Consider the following 22867-nt stretch of genomic DNA (forward strand, 5'->3'; position numbering starts at 1 on the left):
AATGCCATTTTAAAGAGGAGAAAACTGAGAGTAAACAACTTGCTCAGGAGCTCACAGGTAGTGGCAGAGTCAAAGTTCAAACCCAGGTCTATCAATCCCAAAACCCGTTCTAACCACTCTGTGCAATACTGCCTCTCAAGCAAATATTCTGTAGTCATGGTAACCATGTGAGAGAAAAGAAAAACTGCTTCTGACATGAAGACATCCATTTATGAGAACCTCCCATGTGATATAAGTACATTGCTATGTGGAAAGACTATAAAATAAAAAGATATTAGGATGACACTTTTGTATTAATGGAGATAATTCAAACCAGTAACATCTTATCAATCTCTAATTTTCATGCTTTTGTCGATTTTAATTAGCAAGTTATACTGCTCTGTGGATTTAAAAAAAATTTGCAGGTTTTTTTTCCACAGCCATTAATCATATCTTCATGAGAGGAAGGCTCATGTTAACATTTTAATTTTGCAAATGAGATAGAAACTAAGGTTCAGAAAGGTAATAAGGCTCAGCCAAGTTAGACAAGGATGGGACTGCAATCATATTTTACTCCAAACCTATTAACAGTGTTAATTGAACTCAGCACAACCATAAAACCCTATGTCAATACTGATGAGGAAACCAGTGATCCAAATAAGGCAAGCCTGCCTCTCCACTAATTCTTCACACAGGAGAAATCTCTTGGAGCTGATTCATTGTGTTATGCAATTTTCACTTGATACACTGCTGATTATTATACAATGCCTTAAAATTACTTGGTTCACTTTCTCAACGTGTGGTTTTTAACTACTGCATTAGTTTCCACAAAGGCAGAAACCATCTGCTTAGCTCACCACTCTCTGCTCAACTCCTAACACTGGAACTGACATATAATTTTCTATTGAAAGCATGAATCAAACAGTTAACTGACCACCTATGTGTGCGGACAGTGAGGCAATGAGTTATGGCATCTCATATGCAATCTGTCAGCACATCCTGTCCACTCTCCCTTCAAAACATATCCAGAGTCCACGCCCTTCTCACCTCTTCCACTTTAGCACCCAGGGCTAAGCCCCTATCATCTCTCACCTGAATTGGCCAGATCCTATCTTGTCTTCCTGCTTCCACACTACCCCGAGCCACCTCCAGCCTATTCTCAACACACCAGCTGGAGTGATACACTTTGAATGTTTATGTTTCAGCAAGAACGGAATGCACAGTACCAGGAGAACAATACTGTGGTAGTGATCTGGAGACCTGACTTCTAGTTCTCCATATTCCAGTGATATGACTATGGACAAGTCACTGAAACTAATCTTGACCTCAATTTCCTCATCTGCAAGACCAGAGACTTGGACCCGACGCTCTTAGAATATCTCACAGTGCACTAACTGTACATGATCCTGACTTAAAGGGAAAAATGGCTAGTTACCAATGTACACCCAATTACTGATGTTTTAGGAATTATGTATACCTGCAATCAGTGTCACACACACACAATGCTAGATTATTCACTGAAAGGCGCTTAGTTTATGCTTAAGCTCCACCATGTATGGAAAGTACTTATCACCAGTCATATTAGATACAGCTATTTTGGGGTGCTTGATTAATGTGTACAACATGAGACAGAGGCAGAAAGTTCAAATAGGTGAAAAGCAGAACTAGGACAGTACCTGCTCCTGACACTTCTGTTTGACAAACTGTCGACATCTAGGTGTCAGAGAAATCAGGGTAGGCTTGCCCATCTTTTATGACAAAGAAACGTTTATGACCAGAAAAAATTGAGAGAACCAGATTTGCCTCCTGATGGCTACTAAATGACAAGGAAATAAATTATACGTAAAAGAAAAGAGAGAAAAAATAATACAAAAGAATCACCTCTAATGAAGAATGTACAAAACCTAAGAATCTCAAATAAAGTCAATGTATATGGCATGATAATTTTGTCAGCAGTTTTATGACAATCAAAATTACTGGAAAATTTTCTGGCTACTGACTTTATGGCTTCATTTTTAAGAATCTGAAACTAAAGAGTTTTGGGTCACCTTCATTTCTAGGTTTGTTGCTCTGACAGATTGTACATATTTTCTCATCATGGAATTCTTGCCATGTCATTGTAATTCGTTCCAAGAATGCCAGTTTTTCTCTAAATACCTTTATGGCTAAGAGTATGTTTATCAGGCTCTTATTCTGAGATCTTTGCTCTTATAGAATAGATAAGCTCTCCCAGACAATCACTTCAAATGTTTCTACATCGGCTAGTTTAGCTGCAGTTTTCTTGATCCAGGGATTGCTTTTCCTTAACAGAAAATCTCTCAAAGATAACATTGGATAAAAATCAAAGTTAAGTTTAGGAAGTTTCAAAAGTCACTATATGCAACGCATTTTATAGTAAAATAACTGAGAGATAAATCATACTCTTCCTTCTCTTCCATACTGAACCATCTAGTATGACATGATTTTAAGACTAAAAAAGCAAAATTGGTTTTATCTAACAGAAGGGAAAAAAGAACTTGATGGGGAGATTTTTAAAAAAAATTTGTGTTTGCAACAGGAATCAAATCATCATGATGCTGTCAATTTAGATGGCATTTTCCATAGTCCTCTTTGCAGTGCCATGCTCATTTTGTAAATGAGAAAACTGAGTAAGAGAAAGCAAGCAATTTATGCAAGCTCAGATATGAAAAATTAGATTTCTGCGGGGCCTGATGTTTGCTGCCACTTCTCCAGAACTCGTTGCCTCAAATGCACCTAGATTAGGGTTTGGCTTGTTCTCAGCCCACTGGTGAGGACATTTTGGTAGTATGGTTGGAGGAAGGATGCTAAGAATATTTGTGCACTGCCATAGTGCCAGACACTGTATCAGATACTTTATATACATCATAATCACAGGGAGCCAAAGCTCTTACCCAATTATAAAAATATATATGGGGGCACAAGGGAAAAATACAACCTCCTCAAAAATATTTTACTAGCAAACAAAGAAGTGAATTTCATATGGCTGTTTCTTGTATCAGCCATCTGATAAAAATTGAGGACATGATGCTAAAATGCAACTAAGTGAAGGAGATTCAACAATTGGCTAAGATAAGGTGGTCTAGGTACATAGATTTCTGGTACTCTTCCTTAAACAGAGTACGCAAAGAAATTCTTTAAAGAATTGCCTTACGTGTTTTAGCAAGTAGAAACCTCTTTAGGTAAATTAGACATTTTATCCTAATTATTACTTATACTAGTCAATCTTTTGATTTAAGATAGATAAAAGACAATTTGAAGTTATATTTTCCTATATGCTCTGGGGAATTAACTAAGTAGGCTGTGGGGATGATACCTCCATAGACGTAGGCTGCAACTTGAGTCCACTCCAAATTTATGATCATTTAGAATTTTTCACTTTACAACTGATCCTCATACAGACTGTCACTAGAATTTTCAAATCAGGTTTTACCTGGTAGGTACCTATAGTGCCAACAGAAAAGGAAACCTCAGTGTGGTGGTTATCTACTATGTCAACTTAGCAAAGCTGTAACTATTTATTTCAGAATTCCTCTCCCTGTCTGGTGCTAGTTAGGGCTGGCCAATGTAAATTTGTGTGAATTTTGGAGAATACAAGTGAAGCAGCAGCCTTTCTGCCCTGAAGGTCAGCGTAGGGTGCCGGTCAGTGCAGCAGCGCACACATACTGCCACTTTTCTGCTGGCTCACCTTGCTGGGATAGGTTAGTAGCCAGGCGTGCAATTCCTTCAGCTCCTCTAAGTCCTGGACCAGGAGCCTGTAAATCTCCATGGCAAAGGGCACCAGCTTCGTTTTGAAGCTGGAGGCAGGCTTCCAGTCTGCTCATGGATTCTAGTTTGTCTTACTCTCCCTGGCTTCACATCTAGATTTTCTTCATGACCACTGGCTCTGCTGAGGTTCTTCACCAGCTCCTCAGCTGAGTAAGATCTAGTCCTTTATTCCATGCCACTTAGCACTTCTGCTTCCCTGACTGAACCCTAGCCGATACGTTCATTAATGCCCAAAGAGGACAGATGTTCTAGTCCTAGAAGCCTTTCTGATTTGCTCATCAGGAAGCAAATCCCCATCCATGTAAATGAATCCATTTCCTTTCTGTATGGCCTTAAGAATAGTTACTATGTGCCCAGCACAGTGGAACAAACTTTATATAGAGTGTATGATTTACTTCTGAAATACCCGAGTGAATTAAGTATTATTATCCTCTTTATACTGATGAGAAAATGAGGTTCAGAAATGTGTCTGAGTTCAAACAGTTCATGTTCTATTAACTACAGCATTATTCTTGGCCATCTGAATCTTAGAAAAGACAATTCTTTTCTTTAATGTTGGGCCCTTTTACTTGGAGGTGGTTAGATACAACAGCCATTGTCTCTTGAGGCCACTCTGAATTTATGATAATAAAAGAAAACACAAGAAGGTAAATTATTCTCCTATTTTGAGTTTCAGGAAAGTTTGCATCTAGTTAATCTAAAATTATGTGCATATAAAGAACAGGGATTGAAACACATCTATTTCTCAACATTGCAGATTGTTTTGGGTTCAAGTCTATTAGGATACTGTTTTGGCCTAACCTGATACTTGTAGAGATGCTAAGAAACAGATTTAGCAGTATTATTTAGAGCTGAGACTCTAGGTTGAGCTCATGCACTTGGCCTGCTGTCAGTTGCTGTCTGATCCAAAAGCCAAAGAAGAATCCCTTGAAGGCTACAAACAATTTAACACTGTTCTTGGAAGTTATCTTCAAGAAACTAGAATGTAACAGTAGTCAATAATTGTGCCTTAAACTTCATTCTCACATGAGATCTGGGCCAAGAGACTCAGACATGTAGTGTATTAAGAGGAATCTTTGGATGAGATTTGGGTATACACAGCAAATTATTAGGCCTACAGTTTTGCAGAATTGGATGGTGCTGAAACCATCCAGGAAGTAATGTATTTTAGGAGTTGAATGAAGAAGATAATTTGATATAGGTTATGGCCCTTCAATCAGAAGAGGTTTTAAACAGTTCTAGGGGTAAAATAATTTTACCTGGAGTTTCATTAAACCTGAGATGCTTGATGAAATGAGTTATGGTGGTGAGGTAATATGGGTAGAAGTGATTATGGGAGCAAAAAAGTTCTACTGCCAACAAAACTTGAGGAAATTTTCTGAGGTTATAAAACTGGGAGAGACAGGCCTACAACATGAAAGAGAATGGGGTTTCTTTAACCTCTCTGATCAAGTGCCTCTCATCAGAATTTAGGTTTTATTTTTTTTTTAGAAGGCAACAAGGAATTTGTAATAAGATTTGAATTTAATAAATTCCAAATTCAATTATTCTGTGTCCTGTTTTGCATGATGCCTCACTAATTAAGCCGGATTTTGTGTTTTCCTTCCTGGCAGCCATTATCTAACCAGGAACTAGCAGAATGAGGCCCCCATTGGCTCAAACATGAAACTGAAAAGGACTGGGTTTACATAATCTGTTTTATACAGTGTAAGCAGAAACCTCTCTCAAGAGGAAGGGCGTATTAGTGAATCTTTTTGTTTGTTTGTATAATGCTTAATTTATTAAACTTAAAAAAATTTATGAAACAAATTTTTCAAACATTTAAACAATATTTTCACAATTAATAAAATTTATGAATTTTAATCAGTCTCCTAGGAATTCCATTAAGTCACAAGCCCTATACATCAAATAGTTTACATGCTGCCAACACTTTAAAGGCACCACAGAACGTAATAATAAAAGTCAAATGGATTACTCTTGCACTTAAGTAATATAAAAGTGCAATATGTTTGGTCCTTTTTTCAGTATTTCTGTACTTCTTTTTTGGAAGTCTTTTAATGATTAACTAATTTCTTTTAATAGTTATAGGAATATCCAGATCATCTACTCCATCTTGGGAGAGTTATGTAGCTAGTGGGTTTTGAGGAATTGGTCCATTTCATCTAAACTGTTAAAGTTAAGTGCAGAGAGTTGTTCATAGTATTTCCTTGTTATTCTTTAAATGTCTATGAGGTTTGTAGTGATAACCCCTCTTTCATTCTATATACTGGTAACTTTAGTCTTCTCTTTTTCCCGTTGTCAGTCTTGCTAGACATTTATCAATTTCTTTTTTGATTTTTCAAAAAAATTTACAGCTTCTGATTTTCTCTACTATGTTTTCTGTTTTCAAATTTCATTTCTTCTCTCTATTGTCTTCCATATGCTTACTTATTTCTTGTTTTTCTTTTTCTAATTTCTTGAGGTGACAACTTTCTCCTTTTCTTTTCTTGATTTTTTTGGCCATGCCACATAGCTTGCGGGATCTTAGTTCCCTGACCAGGGACTGAACCCGGGCCCTGGCAGTGAAAACGCCGAGTCCTAACCATTGGACCAACAGGGAAGTCCCTCTCCTTTCCTGAGATAAGTATTTAGTGCTATAAATTTTCCCTTATGCATATGTTGTGTTTTCATCTTCATTCAGGTCAATTTTCCTTGAGATTTCCTCTTTTACCTATGGATTATTTTAAAATGCGTTCTTTAATTTCCAAGAGGTTGGAGACTTACTTGTTAACTGTTATTGATCTCCAGTTTGATTCCATTATGGTTAGATAACATACTTTGTATGATTTCAGTTCTTTTAAAATTTAGGTTTATCTTATGACCTAAGATATGGTCTATCCTGATGACTGTCCCACGCACACTTGAAAAGAATGTGTATTCTGATGTTTTGGGGAGTCAGATACTGTTGGTGGGTAGTCGTTCAGCACTCTATACCCTTGCTGAGTTTTTGTTTAGTGGCTCTATGAATTACTGAGAGGGGTGTTCAAGACTTCAACTATAATTATAGATTTGTCAATTTCTCTTTTCAGTTCTGTTGGACTTTGCTTCTAGTATTTTGAATCTCTTAATGCATATACATTTAAGATGCATATAAGATTTAAGATGCATAAAAAATTTAACATTTTTATGCCTTCTTAGCGAATAGATGCTTTTTACACCTGTTGCGGTGGAGGAGGAGCATGATTTTTCTTAATGGTTTTCACTAAAATAACTATTAGTATAAATGGGTCAGTAAACACAAGTGAATTTTCCTCCTAGGCTTCTTCATGGACTTGCATTCTATAAAACTGTTTCATATTTATAGACAAGAAAAGCCAAGATTTCATTCCTTCTACTTTTTAAAACCACATAACCGTATTTAAGGCAGTGGGTCTCAACAAGTTTTGATTGTGACCCTCTTAGGCCAGTAGGCCTTGTGGTCCATTTGTCCCTACTTTCCAATGGAAAATTAACTAGGTGATACCAATAGAATATGACTGTAAGTACTGTAGGGTATGGATAATTCACAGTATCATTTTTAGAAAATCTGGGTAATGTGAATTACAACATGCTAGAAGGTAAAGCAAGCAACCTAAAGCAAACTAAGGTCAATAGTCTAATGATAATATAAAATAAAAAAAGCAACTGAAAACTATAGGTAACTTAAGAAAATCCTGCTGATGTACCAATATAGCATTCCTCCTGAAAACTGTGGGAACCAGAACCATCTACACTTGGGCTTGAGCAATAAGAGCACCACTGTACTGTTGGTTGCATGGATACTAGGCATCTTGGAAAAATAGTGAATTAGAATATTGAGTAAACTCTACTAATGCATTATTTTATGATTATTCAATTATTATATTATATTATTATAACCTTTTAAACTCATTTAGTAGGTTACTAATAAGCAATATCTAGTCACAAGTGAAAATTAAAGTCTGTGAAATTACGTGTTATTTGCCCATAAGAATCAAAGGAAGGACTGTCATTTCTGCATAAAGCCTCAGTCACCAGGAGCCGTTTGCTAAGGACAGCCCAATAGTTTGAGAATCACCACTCTAGGGAAGTGCTCCAGTGGGAAACACGTGTCACAGTCCAGGCTGTTCCCATGTAGGCTTTGCCAGTGCTACTACGAATTTGGCATTAACACTCTAGAAATTGTGAAGTCATCCACAGGAACCAGAGAATACATATGATATAAATACAATAATATTTAGAATGGATATCTGCATGCACCCCGGTGAGGAGAAACATCATGTCACACTGTACCATGGCTGTCATCTAGGTGAGTAAAGTCAAAGCGTGGAGAAAGTGGTTATTATAAACAATTGTTAGCTCAGAGATGGTTATCTAGCCACTGAAACTAACTGCCCTCTTATTTTAGCTACATTGATCCTGAAACAATGCAGCTAAGACAGGCCTATATTAGACAAACCAATCTTTATAACTGTAGATAAATTTAATTATAAATGTTTATAGGCTGCCAATATAGCATATTTTTCATCTTCGTGATAATAATAGCTCTGGCTTCTCTAATAGATGGTAAAATCCTTATGAGTAGACATGACTTTACATGACTTTATTCATCTAAAAATGTGAGTTTTGGAGTCAGACTGCTTGTACTCATATTTCAAGTCTGCTACTTTCTGGCTGTATGACCATGAGCAAGGTAAACTCTGTGTTTCAGTTCTTCAAAATAGATGTAATAATAGTAGCAACCTCAGAAGGTCAATTTGAAGGTTCAATGAGATAACGTATGTAAGTTCTTAGCATAGGACCTTAGTAAGCAATAGGTAAATGTTAGCTATTATTATTAGTAGCAGTGGCAATATTATTATTATTTATATATATTCCACAGCACTTATTGGGCCTTAAAGATAGTTGGCACTACTAGAATTGCTGTTGAGTTTCTGCTAAATTATGTTATTTTTTGAGGGGCAATTTGAAACACTTGGGATAAATGATAAATACTTCTATATATTTAATTCTTTAAATAAACAAACAAAAGACTTTGAGATTTAAATATTTCACAAAGTATTTTCCCTTTCTCATTATTGTGTGTAGGCAGAGAAAAAGTCTAAACATGAGTAAGTGGGGTAAGATGGTAATGGGAGTAAATATTAAATCAAGAAATCTTCCATTTACATGAAATAACAGCATAGAATTGAACAAGTTTACTGTTGATGGTAGTCTTGCCCAGCTGGTGTATGAGAGAGAAACTCTGCCAATGTTCAAATCCCAGCTCCACCACTTAACTGCTTATTGTTAGTGCCTCAGCTTCCTAATCTGTAAAATGGGGATAATACCAGCACCTTTCCTCATAGGTATTTTACGAGGATTAAGTGAGTTAAAATTTGCAAATTACTTACAATAGTGTCTGTTTCATAATGTTTATTTACTTGTTAAATTTTTAAAAATAAGATGTCTTTTAACAGCTCTCCACCTCCTTCCTCCAGAAGCTCCACCAAAAATCCTTTCACAATTCGATGGAAATGGCTAAGAGTACTTATCAGAAGTGAAATAGTAACTGAGTGTTTGCAGTTATATCCTAAATAACTAAGACAAGCCAATGTTGGAATGTTATGAAACAAATCATCCAGATTTTTTAACACCTACTCAAAATCTCTTTTACATAAGCCACCTAAAATCGCATTATTCAGTTTATGAAAGTGTACCTGCATGTTGCCTAGATCCATATCAAATTTTACTTTTCTGGCTTCTCAGCATGTAGATTTAAAATAAATTATTATTTTGTTTATGGATTTAGTTCAGCAGCTTTAATGTGAGAGCAAGGTGCCATATGTATATCATATTAAGCAAAAAAAAAGTCCTGATTCTAATCATCCCTTATCTAAAGGCTTTCATCACTACATTTGGATTTCACACACACACACACACACACACACACACACACACACACACACATCAGACACTGCTGTCTGCCTTTGCTTCATGTGCTCTCAGGTCAGACGAGGGTTTTGGCAGCTAACAACTCCAGTTTCAGACAGAGAATCAGTGAGTAGGTAAAATAAAGTTATACTCTTTTGAAAAATACCATCACATGCTTGGCTGACAGGCATATTGCGACCTCCATAACGAGAGGGCAGTGATAGGAAGAGAGCAAGAACTAGCTGGAGTGGAGGAGATGAGGCCAGGCTGAGGGGGAGCTAATCCTGTTGCCCTGGTGGCACCTGTGGAGCAGAGCAGTCTTGTAAATCACCCTGATTAAAGGTACAAACTGGGACCTGCTTTGAGAGGGAGCCCAACATGGTGAGTGTAAATTACTAGGTGATTCCAATACTCTCTTAAATGGGTGGGTGGTCAGAGTTAGGCTCCACATGGTCTGTCGTCTGTATCAGTAAACCAGCCAAACCCTCGTTGGAGGAGGCGCCAGTAAGGGCAGAGTTCCCATCTTTGGAATGAAATGGAAACCTAATCGATAAAGTAGAATTTAGTCATGTGGACTAGACAAACATGATAGAAGACATTCAGAGCCCTATGCCTCTCCCCAGGCACATGGGACACTGAGCCTATGGTAATATGTTCCTGGTGGTTCCCACTCTGAACACACCCCAACTGAAGGTCGGCTTGTACTGGGCAGGGCTGGTCATGGAGGTGGCTCTTGTTTTTGCAGGCTGAGGACATCAGCTGAGAGATACTGAGAAAGGCATTGAAGTTCCTGTCACATTCACTCACTCATTCATTCATTTATTCATCACATTTTTATTGAGCACTTGTAAGGTACTAGACTTAAACTAGGTACTAAAAATATAGTGCTGAACAAAATGGAGAAACTATCCTTTCCTGTCATGGACACGGACATGCCCTCTCTACCATATATAGTGAAGAAAGATACTAAGCAGATAATCACACAAATAAATACGTAATTATGAATCGTGAGAAAGTTTTCAAAGAAAATATACAGGGTGTTAAGAGACTATAATAGGAGAAACTGATTTAGTTTAGGGTGTGGTGGTCAGGGAAAGTCTCTCTGCAAATTCAGGTTTAGATAGGAGTCAGCCAGGGGGAAAGATGGGGTAGAAGCATTCTCAGTAGAGGGAGGGACATGTCAAAAAGGAAAGAGGTGGCAAAGACTGGTGATAATTCGGGTAGTTAGAGCATAGTGAATGATTTCTTTTCAAATAAGTTTAAGAAAAATACATAAATTGGAATAACAAATATATGGAATTAATAAAAAATAAAATTATGTATTTTACAATACCATAAACTTCTAAATCTTCTTTATTATTATATAAACATTTCTGCTATAATTGCTAAGAGGAATGAGTCATGCTGAAGTAAAAGTGTATTTGCCTGGCTTTGTGTATTATTAGGCTGCTTTCCAGAATAGACTAACGGGGATTATAATCTAGGAGCTTAAAAAGGAACACCCTGCACACACACACACACCTTTAGTAAATTGTTTAAGGGTATTTAATGCTGATATGATCCTGCTATTAAATTCAACTAAATTTTCTCCAAATTTCAACCCAGACCACATGGAACTAGTATTATGATAGCAGCCTTACGAAACTCATTATTCCATCTTTATAATCCTCTTCCACTTAAGTCCTATTTCATTAAAAATAGTTGTGCTACCCAAAGGAATAATTGGTAAGAATGAAGATTAATGGTTCATCATGAAGGTGACTGGATTACATATTGATACTGATCTTGTGTTTCTAAAAAAATTAACATAAGTAAACATTTTTTATTTTAAATAAGTACATATATACAGATTAAAAAATAAAACAAAAATTCCTGTGAAATATAAAAAGCAATCATTTAAATATATTTTATTTTGCCTCCCAGGTCCAGGCAATTTTAACTATAGTACCCTGTAGTCTCAGTAATATATCATGCTGAATAACTACTTGTGTTTTATAACAGCAGTAGCTCTGTATGTTTTTCTGAACTTAATAAAAAAATAGTAATATAGAGCAAAAGAGAAACCTGGGTAGAAATCAATCCACCTACGAGAAATGTTATTAAAATCAACATATGAGCGCACATGTTTCTTCAAGTGAACTTTTTCAAAATTCACTCATTTAGTTATTAAAGCACTAACTCATTTGTGTATGTAATGCCTACCATGCATGGAGGACCAGGGCAGAGTGTGGAAAGATCCCTGCAGTAGGTGGTTTGGGTTCTAGTTCTTACTCTTACACTGTTTTGCAACACAGCTTTGGGTAAATCACTTTTTTGAGTTTTGAGTTTTGTCATTTGCAAACACGGTTGTTGTGAGGTTTAAAAGACGTAACAAATGTGGAAACTCCCTTGATAACTGTAAAAGTACTAAATAAATGCAAGTAAAGTCCTCTAAGGAACTTAAGAGTCTAATAAAAAACTCTCCAATGAATGTTCTTTCTTTTTGAACACTGGTTATAGACATTGAACATACACTTTGGGGCTAACAATTATTTAGCTTCTTTTAAACCAGAGAATAGTTAGAAAATGTCCAGCTTTTCACTCTGAAATTAGTGGGTTAGTGTTACATGGGAGGACTTCCTCCATGATCAACAATATTCCTTACCCTGTGCTGTCTCTCTGTTAAAAATTAGTTGGGATAAATATCATGTATCTGGGAAATCCCTGTTACAGACTCAGGATATAGAATAAAAATAGGAGGCAAAAGTAGGCTCTGCTTTCTTTCTTGGAATAAACTTCTAGAAGTGAAGTTACTAGACCAGGTTCTTTGCACACTTAACTAAATAATGCCTTTCAGAAAGGTGGTAACAATTTATAGATAATACTAGATAATACTCACAATATTCCTGATTAGCAGTTTTACCTTTTACTATCTTCCATAATTTAATTACTCAAAATTCACAAGACCCAGCTATTTTCCTTCCTCACGCAGTATATTCCTGTCTGGACGTGCACGACAGGATGGCACAGGCTGAGTGTTTAAATGAGCCTTCAATGGCTTACCGTTCCTCTTACGGCAAATCCAAACAGTTTAATAGTTTACACGCTCTGGGTGAAGTGGCCTCTTCTTTCCTCTCTAGCTTCATCTCTCACTACCAGCTTCTCTCTTGAATAGGCCAGCTGTCTCTTATGTTTAGATCTTTGTTCAGGCTATTACTTCTGACTAGAACACCAGCTTCTCAGTGTGAAGATAGCATTTCTGACTAGTGATAGCAAAAGTGGCCCCCACCATACAGCTATGAGTATTGATTTCAGAATGACTGCAAATGTCTATGGAAAAAAAAATAACCTGATTTGCCACTTATTCAAAGTAGCAGGTTTTGATATGTGCATTATTCTCTTGGAGAGGAAGAGGCTGGTGGTATGTAATGGGGGACAGGAGAGGATAGAGAACGAGCACCCAAGAGTGCTAACTGCACTCCTATGTCAACCCAAATATGAAAACATATTTCTTCATTTTCATTTTATGAGAGACCTAGCGAATAAGTAATTAGATGATTTAAAAGATACACTCAGGAAAGCAACTCAACTATGAGTTGTTAAAATCTTTCACATCTTGTATATCTAGATGGTCTGTCTTCCACAGCAGTGACAGATTAAATTTTTTGATGCTGTATACACTAAGCACAGTTGTTCAACTCACTTAAAAGCCTGTAGTCCATATTTTTCAAGGGCTTCTAATAAGAAGCACAACAAACTCCCTTTTAACCAAAATGTCATAAAATGGGTTGACTTTGTGATTTGAATGTTTTGGCTAACAAGATTCTCAGCCTCCACAATGCCATTGTCCTAGTTTCTCATCATCCATCTGGCCTTAATGGCCCTGCCTTTGGCCTCACATCTCTTGATTGATGCTCTGCACCAGAGAGATCCTATAGGTCAATCTCATCATGCAAGTCCCCAGGTCAAAATTCTTCAGTAGCTCTTTATTACTACAGGAAAGAGCCTAAGTACTTTATCATAAAATTCCTGATCTAAGCCCCACCTACTTCTCTAGGGTCCCATCTACTGCCCCTTCTCACATGCTTTCCTTCAACTTTTAATGAACCAGTAATTTTGAGCCACATGAAGTCCGTGGAACATGCCATATTTGCACACATTTGTGGCACACTTTCATACGCCTTCCCACAAAAATACTGCTTTTCACTCTTCACCCAAATGCTCCCCATTCTGAAGCCTCTTCTCACTTCCCAAGAAGGCAAAGGCCGTTCTCCTACACTTCTTGCACCCACCCATTACAAACTGTATTGGGACTCTCGGTGTGTCTTTCTTTCCATATTACGGTGTGCTATGTCTTCTCATTTTTACCTCGAGAACCATGCTCTAAGTCTAGTGCATAGTAGATGTTCATTTTTAAATGAAATCATAAATATATTAAAAATCTTATCTTTAATGTTGAACTTTACAGCTATTCATTTACTGTGTATTATCACACTAATGATTAATCAGCTAATTATTAGTCTCCATAAATTCTGTGCATATTAAGTTATTTCATTAAAAATATAACCTGCTACAACACACGAACTCATTAAACATATGAACTGAAGAACAAAGCAATAAGCCATCATTTTTTTTAAACTTTTTTTCAGGGCATAACATCTAAATTTAGGATCTTTTGTGAAAATCTGACAAGAGGATAAAAATAAATAATCTGGAATTTACCAAAAAGAGTCTGCCAATGAAAGTATTATCATAGAGTCTTTGAAATTTTACTTACATGGTATAGTGTGGCCTCCGGCACAGGTGTGCCCATGATATCTTGTCTCAGTGCATCCATTTGCAAACTAGGTAGCAATGAATAGTGAGTTGGGCTACTACTCTTATCACCCTTCTTTTTAGACTTCTTCCCTGTGTCTTTTTTGCTGTTTCTCTGAAACATGTATTCTTCTTGAGCAATTTTTTCATTGCTCATATATCGGAGTAGAGAGTTTTCTATATAAAAGAAGATAAATAGACCAATGTAAATACGCAAATATTCCAAAGTTCCTATTCTTCCTTAATTGTACTATGAGATTTTGTTTCAGAAATGTAACTTGACTTCATTTATGAAATACCTTTGTAGTGAAAATATAGAGGATCTTAATTATTTGGGATCATAGGGAAACAGGAAATAGATAGCCTATAGATTATTTCTCCAAATTTTAGGTCTGAACAAACTATATCAGAATCACCTGCGGAAGTTGAATCAGAAGTTCTGGGTGTGTGGCTCATAAAATTTTTAACAAGCTCCCCCAGGGAGATTCTGCAAAAATTTGATGACAAACACTGACGTATGGCAGGCTAGGGAGCATCCTTGGAGAAGTTAAAACCCACACTATGGACCAACAGTGAGGAAACTTAGTTCATAAAACCTATGCTTAAATTGATAGCCAGAACTATCAATTGTAACTATTAGTACAGTGCTTCATAAGGCCTTTTTCCCCCAAGATGTCACTATCATATCAACTCCCAAAAGAGTGACTCAGAGAAGGCATATAAGTGTTTCCCTTTTTATATTTTTCTTGGTTAATTCTATAAAACAAATGAGGTTAGAAACTGAAGTTTGGAAGACGGAATGAATACATAGATGTAAAGGAATCTGTCAATATTCCTATATTTACCAACACTTTCAGAAATTCTCGCTCCATGAAACAAGTGTTAAGAAGTCTAATGAAGCAGATAGTCATGCTTACTTATCCCTGTGTAGTCTGTGGATCTGTGTATTAATGAAATAAATTCTGCACACTGGCTAGAAATAACAGGCAAGTGGGTTAAACATGTTATAAAGGAAGCTTAGTGACTTTAGGTTCTATGAAAAGTTTTTTGCTTTGTTTTGAATAATTTTATTTTTCATCTATAACCTTAGGGATCTCATTTCAGAAAATGCAAGTAGCAGCATGACCCACTGGGCCCACCATATCCACACTTGGTTGAATCCCATTTAGTAGCAAAACTTCCAGTTGCTCTCTTTACTGCTCACCTCAATGGCAGGATAAGTGAACATAAAAACTTACTTTTGGTAGATACTTCAAGTGTAGCCCACCCCCAAGTAAGAAGATAACCCTGAACAGCAAACAGAAGAGAAAAAAAAGCAAAGCAGTTTTTTTTTCCATTTCTATATGGTTTTCATTAGAGTCACTGGCCCAGTTTCTATTAGTTTTTACCCATGTGCTTCAAAGCTCAATTTAACGTTATATTAATACAAAAGTAGTGAGGTTGGCATTGCGGACCAATGGGGACTGATCACAAACTCTTTCTATTTGTTGAACTTAATTCTTTTATGCAGTTTCACACTTCTGACCTTGTTTTCCAAGTATTAACTTTCAAATAACACTCAGATATTAATTTTTTACACTGTACTTATCTACCCTGAATCCCTTAGGAGGCATTCAGAGAAGATATCTACTTAATAACAGATCAAGATAGTTAAAGGTTAGTCTGAGTTGGTTTGGGTGTATCATAAAGTCAATGAGAGAATGAATAGTTTTCCACTGAAGCCACAACATCCTATTTAAAAAACATTTAAATTTGCTTTTTGTTTCAACAACCCAGCCTACACTGAAATTCTAGAACACTTACCTCTTCTACTATCTCTCTTCATCTTATTTGGATCTTCATAGTCCCCCACCCAATTATATTCCACTGGCATAGATATAGGTCGTAGCTTGCCTAAACACAGAGAACAAAATTCACATCACATTGTTTTTCTTCCCCACGTCCGCTCAAACTTAAACGGACTTTTAGCTACAGTCTGCAAAACACACTCACTCATATGCAACATTATGGTTGGCATTTGTGAAGGTGAAAAATATGTGTGTTTTGAGCCAGAAGGTGAAACTGCCTGTGGCAATTGGCCAGGTGATAATGCAAACTTAAGGCACTTTTTATAAATAATAAAGAACAGCCTAGGTTTGCTCTCTTAGGAGCCCCAGGCTTTAAGAATGTGGCCCTTTACAAAGAGGATCATCATTTTAGTGACTTCATTTTCAATAACTGGATCTGTCTTATTCCCCAATGCCCAAGTGTCTTTATCTTGATAGCCAATCTCCAGGATAGTAGCTCCTTGGGTTTAACCTGCCTGCCAGAACATTAACCCATCATTTCATGTTGGAACACCACAATACTAACTTCCCATCTTCACTGCCTCCTAACTCCTATCTGCTTTTTGGATACCACTATTCTTCAGCAATATGGCTATACTCTCTTTTACGGCCTAAAGCTGGGTCTGCCCCAAGCATCTCTTGCTATTGTGAACTCTAGTTTCTAGTTCCAAGTAATCATTGTTTTGGCCTGTCCCATTTCCCTCTGGGTCTGTGTTCTTACTAAAAAGCATTTTAATTTTACTTTAGCAAGCAGAACTCATGGCACAGACTTTAAGGATAGCTTTTCGGTGAGGCTGCAGTGTATTATTTCTGATCAACTTGAAATTCTTGAAGCACAAAACAGCCAAAAGAAAATCATACTGAAGTTTAAAAAGGATACCTAGCACAAAGTCTGGCATACAAATTTACTAACCAACATTACAGTTGGCCTTTGTGAAGGTTAATAAATTCTGAATGAATGAAAATTAAAGACTCATGTGGGACTGGGTCATAATAATAATGATGATTATGATGATCATGATAATAGTACTAACATGTATATATCATTTACCATATGCCACATATTGTCTAAGGGTTTTATAAGTATTAAATTGTTTAATTATCAAAATTATGAGAAATACACTATTACCCTCATTCTACCAGATGAAGAGCCTGGGACAGGTTATGTAATTTACCCAAGGACACACAGTAGGTAAGTGTGTAGTACCAGGGTTCAAACCCAGGCACTCAAACACTACTTCTGTAGTAATTTTTGGTGACTTCAATATTCACCCTCCAATATTTTGGCCTCTCAGTTTCTTGAGGTTCTCTCCTCCACCCATTCTTGTGGTCATATGCTTAATCTTGTCACCTGCAAAGGCTGTAATTCTTCCCAGTACCCCAATTTCCTACCACCTTCTGCATTTTTAGCACACCCCCTACAGCATTCCAACAATTCTTCCTCCTTTAATCTACCAATCTTCCCACCTTTCAACACCTCCTGGTCACTGTATGTCCTCTTCACTTTGCTCCTTGCCCAGATACATTTCACAATCAAATTGCTATGAACACTCCATGGAGTTAAAAAATCCATCAAGATACTTCTTTCTCATTATGTTCTTAAGGAAAATGTGCCAATCTTATGGCATTTAATTATGTATGCTGATACAGCTTACTTAGTATATTTTCCTAAGCTCTTTGAAAGTCTGAGGATGAACTAGACATGATAAAATTATTATTATTATTATTACTGTTATTTTTTTTTTTTGCAGTACGCGGGCCTCTCACTGTTGTGGCCTCTCCCGTTGCGGAGCACAGGCTCTGGACGTGCAGACTCAGTGGCCATGGCTCACGGGCCTAGCCACTCCGTGGCATGTGGGATCTTCCCGGACCGGGGCACGAACTCGTGTCCCCTGCATCGGCAGGCAGACTCTCAACCACTGTGCCACCAGGGAAGCCCTAGACATGATAAAATTATTAATGGGCCCCCCCAACGAAGTATTTATTTAATGGCTTCCTTTCAAGGTGTGCAAACAACTTTATAAATGATCATCTCAGTTTCCAAATTTTCATGGGGTAGATTTCTGCAATTTTACAGAGGGAATTTGGGTAAGCTGATGCACGTCAATATATTCTGCCCATCCAGGGTGGCATAAAGGTTTTAGGAAAGGTCTCACTTTGTCATGTCTATTCAACTGCTTTCCAAAATCGGTCCTCCAGCTTTTCAATGTTATGAGTGCTATATTTTCAAAGTTCTTACAATTCATTTCTTTAGAATCTGGTTTTAAGGATAAACTCCATTTCAGCATGGGCACTGAAACTGAAATAGTTAACAGCTCTAACACTGTTTCTACATGTCACTAAGAAAATCTTTTGAAAAGTGAAAAATCCAACAAATAAGCGTTGTTTTAACTTTCTCTCGCTAAGAAAGAAAATAGTCTGATAGTTTTTGAAGAATTGATTGGTTGTTTGGAGTCAAATAAATGTGCACAAAAACAAGAAGAAACTTCTCACATACAATACAAAATATATAATTGTATTCGTTGTATTTCACGTCATATTCTCTGAGATTTTCATGGAACTAAGCCAAGAAAGAATGTAATTAAGCCTTTGCTATGTCTGGTTATATCATTCACCATAGGAAAAAAATTTGCAGAAGGTTTAAACACTGACTTTTTATGGAGTGATTTTTTTTAAACAGAAGTATACTGTATATTACTGATACAAAATTGAGGAAAATACATTGAACCAGACAAAAAACTGAGATAAAAAGTCTTAATTAAAATTTACTTTTTATAGGGACATCAAGTTTTTGCTTTTACTAGTTAATAAAGCTGTGAATTTTAGCAATGCAAATCAAAATAAGTATTTTTAAAAGTAAAGTGTATTATTTGTTTAGTTATAACAAATAATGTTGCTTATAAACAATGCTTTTATAAATTTTTTATTGTGCTAAAGTATTGAAATAGATTTAGTAAACAACAGTCTTTGGCAAATTAAAAAATAGACAATGGCTTAAATTATTTCTAATTTTAAATATATAGATCTTTGATTGCAGCTTGGAAATGCTTGCCACTGTGTATTTATAGCAGTGTTTTAATTTCATAACAGCAAAGTTCAAATGGAAAAAAATCTTTATGGTTTGATGCTATAGTGATGCTAAGAAAAAGAGTTCTACATGCATTATTGCTAGATTTAAATCAAATGTACACTATTATTAATACAGGCAAAGTATTTTTATGCTCGTATGACCTTTTAAGCCTTATTAAACACATCTGACTCATTCCGACGTAATTGTGCATAAATTAGTAATAAATCTCTGAAAAATAATTTGGAAAATTGAAAGGTATCTCTTTATGTAATAACGCTATTTACTAATTCATAAGGAAAATTAATAATAGTCAAGAATATAGTAAAAACATGAAGATAAAAGCCCATTTAAAAATTTTGCTGACTACTTCCTCTTACAGAAATTTTTTATTCCTTTAAGCATGAAACATTTATTAATTATAGAGTTCATTTGACACATCATCATAAACCTTGTGATAAATCTGTGCTAGTATCTCATAGTTAAATTATTATTCTGTTACTTGGCTTTTCATATCTGTTGTACATCTGGAGCATTCTAACTGAGATCTCTATAGAGGCAGGAATTGTGCACTGTATTTCTTATTGTAATCTAATAAATGTTCAAGAAGTCAAAGATAAATACTTTTGGATTTTGTTTGAATTTTATTCTGAAATTAATGGCAAGTAGCTTTTTAAAAATAATGAACTATATTTAGCTGCAATTAAACACAAACAGAACCTTAAATATAATTTAAAGAATATTTAGCACAGGGAACTATAATTCAATATCTTGTAATAATCTATAATGGAAAAGAATTCAAAAAAGAATCTATACATACCTATACATATATATGTATAGATATGTATACACACACACACACACACACACACACACACACAACTGAATCACTTTGCTGTACACTTGAAACTAACACAACATTGTACATTAACTATACTTCAATATAAAAATGGTTAAAAATAAAATAAAGATATATTAAATCTAAAAAGAAAAAGCAGATAGGAGTTTTAGAAAGTCCAGGAACAAGCCAAACTAAACAGCATATTATAAGGCACATGTGTAAATTGATAAAAACTATTCTAAAAAAGCAAAGAAACAATAAATAGATAATTCAGGAGAGTAGTGATATTAACGAGATAGGGTCGGACAGGGATCCATTGTCCAAAGACAATGGTTAATATTCCAATTATTGGCAGGTTGCCAGAAGAACCAACCATGTGATTAGAGGGTTGGAACTTTCAGTCCTATCCCCCACCCCCCCACAACCTCCAGAGATGGGAGGGGGCTGGAGATTGAGTTTAATCACCAAGGACCAATTATTCAATCAATTGTGCCTATGCAATGAAGCCTCCATAAAACCCAAAAAAGGACAGGGTTTGGAGAGCTTCCAGGCTGCTGAACAGGTGGAGATGCTAGGAGAGTGGCGCACCTAGGGAGGGCATGGAAGCTCCAAGCCCTTGCCCCATGCCTTGCCCTATACATCTCTCCCATCTGGCTGTTCCTGAGTTATATCCTTTTATAATAAACTGGTAATCTACTAAGAAAAAAAAGAATACTGATGTGATGGAATGCCTTATAATGATCTAATACTCTGTTTTAATATGAAATTGCTATGTTTTAATACTAGTGTACAGAATTGCTTGAAAATAAACCAACTTTTTCCTTAGACAGTAAAGCATTTTCAATGCTATTACAAATGCTACAGTGCTCTTTGGCAGAGTTAATTGCTCACTCTCTTGGGCTCCCTTAGCTCTTCCCTAGTGCCTTTTGTATATATGATCCTTAATTATACTGTATTGTATCTGTCTGTTTATGGGTTTTTCTACTTTTTGGCAGGAACTTACATATCTTTGTTATGGAAGTTCCTGGCAAAGATTCTGACCCAGAGCAAGTATTCATTAAATTTCTTTTGAATGCTTGAATGAAAGGATGCTAGACATTAGGGAGATCCCAAATTACGGGACTGTTCACTGGATTCTACTCCCTCTTTCTTATTCAAGGGCATCTCTTGAGCAATTCTACCTTACTTGCTCCTGTAGCATCAATTTTTCCCTTTCGACCCAATGATTCCCACTAGCATACAAACATGCTGTAATTTCTCTAACCTTAAAAAAAAAACCCTTTTTCAACAATAAACAGCCACCCTGCTACCACTTAATTTCTCTGGTCCCCTTTAGAGAAAGACTCCTAAAGTCTCACTTCTATTCTCAGTCTCCAATTTCTCTCTTCCTCTTTTTCTTCCTAGCTTTACTGAGGTATGATTGACAAATTCAAATGTTATACATTAAGGCTGTACAGCATGACTTTTTAAGGTTTGCAATGTGATTATACACACACACACACACACACACACACACACACACACAGACACACACTGTGAAATGATTACCACAATCAAGTTACCACATCCTTCACCTCATATAGTTACCATCTGCATGTGTGTGCGTGTGTATGTGTGGTGAGAACACTTAAGATCTACTCTCTTAGCAAAATTCAAGTATACAATGGAAAACATTAGAGTGGTTCCTCAAAAAATTAAATATAGAACTTCCATAGGATCCAGCAACCCTACTTCTGGGTATATATCCAAAGGAAATGAAATCAGTCTGTCTAAGAGATATCTGCACTCTCATGTTCATTGTAACACTGTTTACAATAGCTAAGATATGGAAACAAAACAAGTGTCCATCAGTAGATGAATAAATAAAGAAAATGTGGTATATGTATACAATGGAATATTACTCTGCCATAAAAAGAAGGAAAGCTTGCCATCTGTGATGACATGGATGAAACTGAAGGACATTATGCTTAGTGAAATAAGCCAGACACAAAAAGACAAATACTGTATGATCTCACTTATATGTGGAATTTCCTCCTCTCTCTTGAACCTTCTCCAATTAAGCTCTTGCCCCCTGAACTCCACTAAAACTACTACTGTCAGGGTCACTAGTGCTTCCATGTTGCTAAATCCAATAGACAATTCTCAGAACCCTTGACTTTTCTGATCTGTCTGCAACATTTGACACAGATGATTATTCCCTTCTTGAAACACTTTCTTTACCTGGCACCCAGGATTCTGTCTTCCTCTGGTTTTTGTCTCCTCTTCTCTTCCTAAACTCACATGCATCCTTCAGAGCTAAGCAAAAATGTCATTTCCTCAGGGATACTCTCCTTGACCTTGTTCTAGGTTGGGTTCCTCTATGTTTGTTTTTATTTTCTTTTGTAGCTTTTTTAAAATAGCATGCCAGTTATAGTCAAATAAGTATTTATTAAATTAGTTGCTTCAATTCTGTTCCTATTCTAGAATGTAAATTTCACAAAGGAACAAAAATTTCTCTGTCTACCCGTGGTATTCCCAGCACTTAGCACAGTGCCTTAAACATAGTAACAGCTCAATATTTGTTAACTGATTACTTGTTAAGAAAGTAAACAGGGGACCTTCCTCATACATTGGACTAAAAAGGTCCAAGCTATACCATTAGTTTCTATTTTCAAAGTTTCCTTC

At 36.2% G+C, this 22867-nt stretch overlaps 1 protein-coding gene across 8 annotated transcripts in view; it reads right to left on the reverse strand.

The window, feature by feature from the left end:
* CNKSR2 (connector enhancer of kinase suppressor of Ras 2) overlaps positions 1-22867 on the reverse strand; it is a 258494-nt gene that overhangs the window by 70732 nt on the left and 164895 nt on the right. For 5 of the 8 annotated variants that reach the window (XM_060001666.1, XM_060001665.1, XM_060001664.1 and 2 more), the window contains 2 exons: positions 16273-16362; positions 14432-14646 (listed from right to left, as the gene is read on the reverse strand). In XM_060001666.1, coding sequence (XP_059857649.1) covers positions 14432-14646; positions 16273-16362 — 305 coding nt within the window. The remainder of the gene's footprint in view (positions 1-14431; positions 14647-16272; positions 16363-22867) is intronic. The other 3 variants (XM_060001667.1, XM_060001663.1, XM_060001662.1) reach the window with 1 other exon arrangement.

This window comes from Delphinus delphis, chromosome X (genome assembly GCF_949987515.2).
Source record: "Delphinus delphis chromosome X, mDelDel1.2, whole genome shotgun sequence".
Classification (NCBI taxonomy): domain Eukaryota; kingdom Metazoa; phylum Chordata; class Mammalia; order Artiodactyla; family Delphinidae; genus Delphinus; species Delphinus delphis.